Below are 10,020 nucleotides of genomic sequence, written 5' to 3' on the forward strand. Positions count from 1 at the left end.
ACTCCTCTAAGCAGAAAGGGCTGTGCATAATAGTCAGGACTCGGACATTGCCGCCGCACTGTCTTCCCACATTCCAAGGGAGTTAAACCAGGAATGTTAGCCGTTGAAAAGACATTTAGCGTCGAAAAGGGCTTCAGGCCCAGTAAATAGTGCGTACAGAATGTGACAATCGCAATTGAATAGGGGAAAGAAGAAGAAAAGAATCCTGTTGAAGATTTGGGACCGAGTACTGCAGCGCTTTACAGCGGCAATGGCGACGACAACGGCAGCGAAGATTCTTTCTATTCCGCCCACACCTAGTAGGTTCGTTTTTGCCTATTCCTGAGTTGTAGCAATACTTGCAGTCTGGAGCCAGGAAACCTCAATCAGGAAGAAGATGGAGTATAGTCAGAGCGCTCTATAATATGCCGTTGGCTTGCTGTTCTATGTCTATGCTACCTTTGATAATGTACTGTAGATACTGCTACTACCAACTATATGAGAATCGAATAGTTCTGTATTTTTTTGGTAAACTGACTGCGCAGTTGAGCTATTTACATGGTAATAGATAGCCCTTCCCCGTAATGCGAAAATTGTGGTGCAAATATCCGGTTATGTTATAGTTAAGACGGTGTCACAACACGTTTGACAGATGGAAAAATCCACGTTCTCACTATTATACTCAGTAGGCCGAGATAACAAACGTGAAATGATGAATCGAAGAACCCAGATCTTGAGTAGAAACAAGGCCAAGAGATTCTTCGAGTGTGGCGTTGGATCCAATTTCCCCGATCGTCAGTTGAAGGAGAAAAAGTAAGAATAGTTTCAAGCGTAGGCATCAAACCACTATTTCTAATACAAGCATCAATCAAGACTAGCTTAATCCTTGGCGATCAATTATCTCCGACGAAATGCTTGCTATGGCTGGAACAGAAGGAGATAAGTTGGCGTTTGACAACTATCTCCGATGACTCCACAGAGTTACACGTGCCACACCGGCGATATGATGTCTACAAAAAAGAACAGCGGAAATATAACCAGTAAAACTATCACTAAAATTCAAGTTATTCAAGGCTCGTTTATACTCTCAGCGATGACAATGACAAAAATACTCATTACCGGTGTGACTGGTTATATCGGCGGGTCGATTCTTTCCTACTTGCAGTCCTCCGCCAATCAGACTACCAGAGACCTCGAGATCTCTGTTCTCGTTCGCAATGACTCTCGAGCGGAATACTTCTCGTCCATTGGTCTCAAAGTTCATACCATCCAAGACCTCGATGACTTGGATGCCATCAAAGCCGCAGCTTCCGAACACGACGTTGTAATTCACACTGCTTCCGGATATCATACCGCGAGCGCTAGAGCCCTGATTCAAGGTCTTGGGATCCGTAAAAAGCTGAAACAGGATGCTGATCTATACTACATCCATACGTCTGGCACGTCAAACCTCGCTGATCGCCCGATAAGTCAAACATATGCCGAGTCTCGAACTTTTAGCGATAAAGATTCAGATATTTATGACTACATAAAGAAAAGAGAAGTGATTGAGCCATATGCCCAACGCACTACGGATCTCGTGGTTGTAGAGACAGGAAAAGAAGAGGGCGTGCCTACGACAATTATCATGAGCCCTACAATCTACGGCGTTGGATCCGGAAAGTTCAACCGGATAACCATCCAGTATCCGCTGCAAATGAAATCAGCAATAGCGAGTGGACGAGCAGAGTACGTTGGTGACGGCAGAGGCGTATGGGACTTTGTGCACATACTCGACCTCGCTCAATTATACGAGATTGTCTTGCTGGATCGGATCAAGGGACGAAGAGCCGTTCCGGTTGGAGAGAAGGGATATATTTTCAGCGGTACTGGAACGTTCGCCTGGAAGGACGTCGCGCAGTGGATTGCCAAAGCCGGCGTACAACTTGGACGCTTGAATGATACCGAGACGAAAAGTATCAGTCTAGAAGAAGCTGCCGACAAATGGGTTCGTGGGGACAAGCAATTGTGCGAATTAGGATTCGCGAGCAATGCTAGATCAAGAGCGGAAATCGGAAAAGAGTTGGGCTGGAAACCGACGAAAACAAAGGCAGACTGGGAGCGGTCTTTCTTTGAAGAATTCGAAGAAATTCTGAAGACAATTCCCAAATAATAGTAGTTGACATTCATCCGGCTTTTCACGCAAAAACTGGAGTCTGCTGTAGTGTGTCTTACCACTTACCGTATTGCGTGGTTAGTAGCTACTGAGAATTGTATACAGAAAAGCAAAAGAAATGGTACACGATATATCATGCAAGACAACACTCAAGCATTGGATAAATATTTAAGATGATTCATATCGTTAAATGTTCTGATTAATAGACAATATCCCAGATCTTCCGCGTTTAGCACAGCTCAAGCTCGCCATCAATACAATTAAGCGAAGCCCCATACATGCAGTCTACTACTACCCCCTACAAGAGAAAGAATCAGGTACAAGTGTACCAGCCAGGCCAGAGGAAAGCAAAAGGAGTATTAACAAAATATTTAATGCTTCTGTCTTCAAACGTCAAAATGAGTACCATCTAGAGGGGTGTAAGGCATTAGGAAAGATATTATTGGACATCCAATGCAGCTATTGCAAGGAGCCAGGGGGATGATGAAATAGAAAACAATTTAAAATATAACATTTTCTACGGTTTCTCGTCGAAGTACTTCAGCATCCTCTGGAAGTAAAAAGCCAGCTTGTATTTGCTTTTTAATCGCCAGTCCGGCAAGACGCCGATAATTGGCCACCGTGCCATACAGCTTTTGTAGAGATTCAGACGTAAAGGACCACTCAGAACCTATTGTTGGATCATTAGCTCGCTTGAAACACAAAAACAAAATTAAGATTAAAACATACCACAGTACCAATTTGGTCGGCCCTTGGGGGTAGCCGCAACAATACGTGACAATGGCACGTCTGTATACAACGATCTCACTCCTCCTACTGCATTGCAATGTTCATCCCGGACAATCTCATCGCTCAATCCAATCGTTTGTATAGTAGATCCACAAGGAGGAGCAACAGCCTCATCACTCGTCCAGCGCTCCATGGCCTCGAACACAGCATGGTAAATGAAAGAGTTGGGAAAAGTGCTCCATTTTGCCCCATTGAGCTCGGCTACTGACCATCGCTTCTTATCAATGTCGGAAGGATATCGAGATTCGCGATGAGCCATGCCTGCTATTTCATAAAGCCGGAAGGAATCGCTGTCAGCTCGCCGATGAGAGACGCCGATAATCTGGCCACTAACTCCACACGGCAGACGAACAGATTGGAATTCCGATTCGCCTAGAAGTTCAATGATCTTGGCTCGTGGAACATCTGGTAAAGCTTCCCCACCAGACTGACAGGGAATAAAAGCTTCAAACGGGAGACCGCCGTCAGGCAGTCTGAGGTGAGGTGAATGCGTAATGAATCGCCGAGTAACGCCTCCTGTCTGGGACAAGCCCGTCAAGACTACTCTGGTGGCTGCGATGCCCAATTGCCCGGAACGGAGAACGTGAGAAGCCGCTGTAAGAATCTCTGGAGATTGCGTCGTGGCCGGCCACCACTGTTTCTTAAAATCAATGTATGACTGCTCCAACGTCTCCCGGGTAACAGTTGTCATGAATGGTATGGTATCCATAAACTCATCTGCGAGGGGTCCTGGAATGAAATGCATGTTTTTGTATCGCTCGGGATCGAGATTCTTGATCTTGCCAATCGCTGAAGGAGACTGGGAATCAACTTCGAGCCATGCGTGTCCTGTTCATTTTTCTCGTTAGATGTCTGCTGAAAGTATAGTCTAATGCATGGTCTTACCATTTCTCATTAACCAACGGTTTATATGGCGCCAGATGCTTGTACCTCCCCAGAGATGCGACGGCTCTTCCACTACCAAACCACTAAACTGGGCTGAGTCTGCAGGGCATCGTAGGAGAAGGCGGGTGCAGTAAGACTCGCCAGCAGCCACGCCACTCATCAAATACTCACGACTGACGTAGTCATATTCGGGGAGTAGATCGACGTGATAGGGCTCGAGAATCACAGACTGTGAGTCCTCTGTGTCTGAAAGGTGTGTAATTTGCGGCTCATAGACGCGCTCTTCTGCGGGCTGTGTCTTGCCAATTGCCATTTTGACTTGATAATAAGATGTCAAGGGCGTGGTTATCTCAGGCCCTCTGTATAAATGAGTTCTTTACTCATCTGAGCAGATACAGCGACCTTGTGTTGTTTATCTGCCTCGACTCCTCCCTTGACTTACACGAAGCTACGCAGAGCTCGTAGCCGATAAGATCACATGACGTCCTATCGCTTGTCGGCTAACATTTAAGAGAGTGACAACACACCTGAGAGAAAGTTAATATGAAAGCCGACAAGATCACGTGAGTCGAAGAGCCGATACTGTCGGCTCTTGACTCGCTATTAACAGTATCTAGCCCATTGCTTCAATCAAGCGACAATAATTGCCTTAATATGCCTCGGGCAAGCTGACGATCCTTTTAATATGCATCTCTTCCATCGTATTTCTGTTGGTTGATGAATCACACACTTAGTGGGAGCTTCTCACTACACTGTTCGTCATGACTTCTACAAGAGACATCTCAGCAACGAAGCAATCGATAGAATCTGGAAACATGGATAAAGATGAAGTCCATGTGCCCAGCAATCATGTTGAAAACATTACCGACGACCAAGATATGGACAAAGCACATATAAGCGGGTCTACAGAAATCCTGTATACCGAGGAAGAGGCTGCCCGTGTCAAAAGAAAGATAGACTTCGTCATCTTGCCTCTTTTGTGCGGCTGCTACATTTTCTCTGTTGGTTATACTTATATAGAAACTGCAGATTTATGCTGACAACATCAATGTAGTTTTTGGACAAGACCCTCATCAACTACAGTTCCATCTTTGGTTTGAAAGAGTCACTTAATCTTCATGGCACCCAGTTTAGCTGGCTGGGAAGGTGAGGCGCCCCGCCAATGTGTCCTTCAAAATAGCTAACAGGTCTACAGCATCTTCTACATTGGTTATATGATCGGGTCAATTGCATGGGCTAAAATCGTTCACCAATGGCCACAACATACAGGGAAGCTTATTGCGGCCGCGGTGTTTGCGTGGTCTAGTATAGTGCTCCTTACACGTATGTCTCAATGTTACATCTATTTACTGCAGCACTAACATTCGATTCAGCCTTATGTTTCAACTTTGCCGGCATCATGGCCGCACGATTTTTCCTTGGACTAGTAGAAAGCATCATCGGGCCAGTCTTCGTCATTGTCACAAGTAACTGGTGGACGCGGCCGGAGCAAGCATTCAGGACCGCCTTTTGGCTCGGTGGGACACCGGTACGTGTTCCATTCTCAGTTGGTTTTGCTATGCCGTGATATCTTACTGTATCTAGATTGGAAACTTCTTCGGTGGCATTCTCTCCTACGGTCTTGGGTCGAGTAAGTATACTTAAAACTCTATATGCAATCTCCCGCTAATTATTAGTAGTACATAACTCATCAATAGCTACTTGGAAGATCTTCTTCCTGTTCTTCGGTTCTTTCAGCTTTGTGTTTGCACTTATTCTGGCATATCTTATGCCCGACAATTATGCCAACGCTAGATGGCTGACTCCACGCGAGAGAGAAGTCGCAAGAGACAGAGTGCGGGATAATCAGACTGTTTCTACGGACAACCATTGGAAATGGCCTCAGTTCTGGGAAGCATTGAGAGATCCTCAAACCATCTTCTTTTTTGTGACTGCAGTGTGAGCTACATGTGTCTCCGTTATTCGTCTGGGACGGCGCTGACCATTCTCTGTATAGCGGCAACACTATGCCCTCAACATTTGCGAGTCAAGTGAGTTTCATATTTCAAGTAACTCCCTTCTAAAGCTAACACCATTTTCAGTTTTCAAGCCAAATCGTGAAAGGGTTCGGCTTCTCAGCCTTGCAAACGACGGTTATTTCTGCGTGTCCAGCAGCGGTCATCCAGCTTGCAACTTTTCTCATCTTCTCATACATTGCCTCTCATCGCAACAACATCCGGCTTCTTTTATCCGTTTTAGTATCTATACCGCCCTTAATAGGTGCATCTTTGCTTCATGCACTTCCCGAAAGCAACCGAGCTGGCCGCCTCGCAGGCTATTATCTCACCTACACGTGAGTACCGCGGCGTAACTCACATGAATTCCGTGAATTAACGTTTGAATAGGCACACGATGTCTTTTACGCTTAGTACTGGATTAATGGCTTCCAACTATGCGGGAAACACGAAGAAGTCGACTGCGTCTGGCATCATCTTTGCTGGATGGGCTGCTGGACTCATTGCAGGCCCGCGTAAGCATTCAAGAGTACCCAACGATCAAGAATACTGTCTAATATACACCTTAGAATTCTTCCTCGACAGCCAAGCACCAATCTATGACTTGGCCTTTAGAATGCTCAGTATGTCTTCCTCAGTAACAAAATGTTTAAAGTGGCTTCTAATCCATTGAAATAGTGGGCTGTTATGCTTTGATGATCATTGTTCCAATTTTGCAGTACTTGTGGTATAAGCATGAAAATAATCGCCGTGATGAAAGGTTGACAAGAGAGGGAGGTGGAGAGGATGAAGTGCTTCGGACGGAATTTAGCGATAAGACAGACTTTGAGCGGTGGCAGACGTTTAGGTACACACTGTAATGTTTCCCTATTTTTGTTCCACTCTGGGTAATATTTGAATAGCTTTGAGTATAGCAGTGGAATTTTCTTATTGGTGTACTAAACATGTACTCATCTACCTAAATGGGATTCGATGTTTACGTGATATTTCAGCTACTATAAATCTCTATGCCTACTAATGAGGGCCAAAGATAATTTCCTCAGCATTTAATATAGTAATGTGTGCCATCTGCGGTTTACATATTAATGATCCATGCGGAAATGGCTCTGATTCGTCTAATTGCCGATAGTGCTCGCCTCGAGATCGAGAAAGAAACCCAATCTAACAATTAAATGTATGGGAATACGCCTGCGTTCTATTACCATAGGAAGAAACATGACTATTCAGCTAAATAATAAATCTTCCAGTTACCTGATCCATGACGCCGCGCACGTTGGGATTATCCCCTCTCTTACGCAGTTTCACCATAGCCTGGAGCAATTCTCTTGCCTTCCGAATATATATTCCCCATGGCTCTCCTTCACGAAAGCGATCAATAATCCAGTCTTGCCGAATCACATCGCTGGTACAAATTCCGGCAAGAAACAGTGATGACGGCAGTATGGAGGATGGTGAGCAACTGCGAGACGGGTCGTGGCGAATCTTAAGGTGGTAATGTAGAATCTTCGAGACCGAAGCCTCGGGATCAAATGATAGCAACGGCTTTGATTTGTCAGCGTTACGTCTTTGCTCGCGAACATACAAAGAGGTACTCACATATACTGTATAGAGATATAATAAAGCCGAGTGTAGAGCCGATAGGACAGTGAATCGACCATATGTGGCAGAACTGAGTTGTTCTTCCTCAACGTTTTCTCTGTCTATAGTATCCTCTGCTTCCCACAGTTCGATCTGCTGCTGGATAGACTTGTACAAAGATTTGATCTCTTCCGTTCGAACAGGGGTAAGAGTAGCCAATTCATTTCCAAGCTGGTCTTGTATCCTCATATCCAATTGTGCGACACGCATGCGAAAAGAATCGGCTCGAAAAAGGCTGCTTACATCGCCAACCGTTGAAATCTGCCCTGTTTCTCCAGTAAAAATGGGGGACATAGTGGGAATGCTCCGGAGATGCTGGACAAGCTGCCCGCCGCCCAATCCATAATGAGATGCTCGCGCATCCAAGATAGCAAGGCGTATGACAATACGTCTGATTAGACTGGATGTATCTGCCAGCGCCTTTTCCACTTCTTCGGTGCGAACGATATCGATTGCGGCAGATATCAGCTCAAAGAAGGCGTCGATGTTGCCAGCCGTCACGTGTATCTGTTTGACTCGGACAAAAAGCGCCGAGAGCAAGCTGTCCACAGTGCTCGTCTTATCGCGTGCAAATAGGTTGAACGACTCTTGTGCTAACCGGTCATAAATCTTTGCTTGGTCGCAGTAAGAAAGATTCTCCATGGCGAGATGTGAGGCTGAGAATGACAAAATGGCATAAAACAAGGGTGGAAAAGATAAGGATTTTGAGAATGCTGAAATAAAGAGATTATTTGTGTCTTTAGAACGATCATCCACTTTGGCATAACCCTTCATTACCTCCAAGTAATGCTGGATCAACTGCCGATTGTCTTCGTTTACTGAGGGGCCCCTGGCCTTTGTAGCTTGAAGCATCGGTTCGTCTCCGTCTGAAGATAGCGTTCCAAATTGCCATAAGCTATTGCCAGGTTCTTCCAGGAGAAATCCATCATTGGTATCAAATGCTTGCGCATCATTTGGTTTCTGCAATACAGAGGGCGATACAGCTGGTAATGGAATGAGATCCAGTCCTTCGCCGGAAAGATCTAGTTCTAGAGATTGGTAATCCAGAGCGGCGTCAAAGTAAAATGAGCCGCCAGAAAATAGCTCAAACGGGCCACTCTGCGGCTGACTCAAGACATCATTGCTTTGTTCAGAGTGAGAAGCCTGATTTTGATCAGTCATCTCGCTGAGCACCGTGATATTATCATTGTCACCCAGAGTATTAGCAACATCATCTTTCAAAGATTGGGTAGATATAGGCGAATGCGAGCTTTCTTCGTTTGCACGACGCGAGACACGCCGTCCGATCATGTTTCTCCTCTTTGGCGGAGGCGAGACCCTCTCGCCAAGAGCAGGACGCTGCCACCGACATTCAAGCCCGAGTCTTTTGCAATTAGAGCATGTGGAAGCTTGTTTCTTTGCATCCTCCAATGTTCCAATATCAGCTTTGCATCGCACTTTTCGTACCCGGCAGGTATGGCATCCTAGGCCCTGTCAGACACTTCTCTGGATCGTGTTGGACGATAGAATTACAGACCAGAACGGCACCGCATTCGTGCCACGCTGTTTTCTGCTCTGGCAAGCGAGGCCATTGAATAGAAGACATCAACGTTTCAACAGTGTAAGGTTTATGGCAATCTCCCAATGGATGAGTTAGTACTGCAATACGCAGCGTGAGGTTGGATGCGATAAGATGATGAAGCACGTGCTAGGACACTTATTGAGCTAGGCGGACGCCATTTCCTGGGGTTAGGCTTCCTTAGAGACGGGTTTACGTAACTATCAGCTTAGGGCCGTTCGATGGGGAATTCTCCAACAAGTGAGGGACAACTTATTGAAAGGAAACTCAATGATTATTGATGCTCGTTCACACTCTGTAATTCAACTCTGAGATAGTGGAAACGTCACGAACATAAATCCAGATGAAAGATGCATCAATGACGGTGCGCGCACTCCCAAGGCTTGTGATTCTGTTGATATTTGATATGTGCCTGGTTTGCTCTTCGGTATATCTAGCTCAGATGTCTGCTGAGATTCAAATCTGGTCCTCTCATATGGGGATCTCGTTTATATCGTGTGATCGGCTTCAATTTCGTCAAGATGACTTGGACGACGAATCGCGGTGCTCCGGTTGCCTCTGCATGAGCAGATGTAATAATCTCCACAACCGAACTCTCAAGACTGTTCGGAAGCCTTAAACCGTGAATGCGAAAAAATGGGTAACAGCAAATGCAGCATCCATCGGAGCAGTTGTTTCCAAGGGCTCCATGATCGGTGGCGCAGAGGATGGAGCCCAGATAGCAAGAGCCGTACGTGGCCGGAATTAGTGCATGTACCTAAACATTAACACCACCCGACAGAAATTTATTGTCCCCATTACCTATAGCGGCTAGATTCCATAATGCCCGAGCGCTGGTTGCAATCTCTAACATCTCACGAAGAGCGCGGACAGTCAGTAGTCTGCCTCATTGAGGTATTAGAAAGAACTTATGAGACAGCTTACTACAGGTAAATCCAATCATTGTGAAACCTCATAGTAGCTGTCTTGACAACTCACGTCTTCTTGCTGGGTATGAGGTAACAATATCGTCCTCTTCAAAC

General features: G+C 45.6%; 4 protein-coding genes across 4 annotated transcripts; 2 read left to right on the top strand and 2 right to left on the bottom strand.

The window, feature by feature from the left end:
- Positions 1-1,072: 1,072 nt before the first annotated feature.
- On the top strand, positions 1,073-2,131 carry TGAM01_v201948 (hypothetical protein; the record flags this gene model as incomplete). Its single annotated transcript, XM_018800188.2, has 1 exon — positions 1,073-2,131. One exon carries the CDS (start codon positions 1,073-1,075, stop codon positions 2,129-2,131), a length of 1,059 nt encoding a protein of 352 aa, XP_018666330.2.
- Positions 2,132-2,634: 503 nt separating this feature from the next.
- On the bottom strand, positions 2,635-4,121 carry TGAM01_v201949 (hypothetical protein; the record flags this gene model as incomplete). The annotated part of the gene is made up of 3 exons (XM_018800189.1): positions 2,635-2,804; positions 2,864-3,751; positions 3,809-4,121. The coding sequence occupies 3 exons, from the start codon at positions 4,119-4,121 to the stop codon at positions 2,635-2,637; spliced, it is 1,371 nt and encodes a 456-aa protein (XP_018666331.1).
- Positions 4,122-4,569: 448 nt separating this feature from the next.
- On the top strand, positions 4,570-6,662 carry TGAM01_v201950 (hypothetical protein; the record flags this gene model as incomplete). The annotated part of the gene is made up of 11 exons (XM_018800190.1): positions 4,570-4,809; positions 4,863-4,954; positions 5,004-5,131; positions 5,182-5,336; positions 5,393-5,438; positions 5,506-5,746; positions 5,805-5,838; positions 5,890-6,140; positions 6,193-6,317; positions 6,372-6,425; positions 6,481-6,662. 11 exons carry the CDS (start codon positions 4,570-4,572, stop codon positions 6,660-6,662), a joined length of 1,548 nt encoding a protein of 515 aa, XP_018666332.1.
- A 367-nt stretch (positions 6,663-7,029) lies between these two features.
- TGAM01_v201951 (hypothetical protein) lies at positions 7,030-9,011 on the bottom strand (the record flags this gene model as incomplete). The annotated part of the gene is made up of 3 exons (XM_024548882.1): positions 7,030-7,344; positions 7,399-8,903; positions 8,957-9,011. 3 exons carry the CDS (start codon positions 9,009-9,011, stop codon positions 7,030-7,032), a joined length of 1,875 nt encoding a protein of 624 aa, XP_024406285.1.
- Positions 9,012-10,020: the final 1,009 nt, after the last annotated feature.

This window comes from Trichoderma gamsii (assembly GCF_001481775.2).
Source record: "Trichoderma gamsii strain T6085 chromosome Unknown Scaffold_5.2, whole genome shotgun sequence".
NCBI classification, from domain to species: domain Eukaryota; kingdom Fungi; phylum Ascomycota; class Sordariomycetes; order Hypocreales; family Hypocreaceae; genus Trichoderma; species Trichoderma gamsii.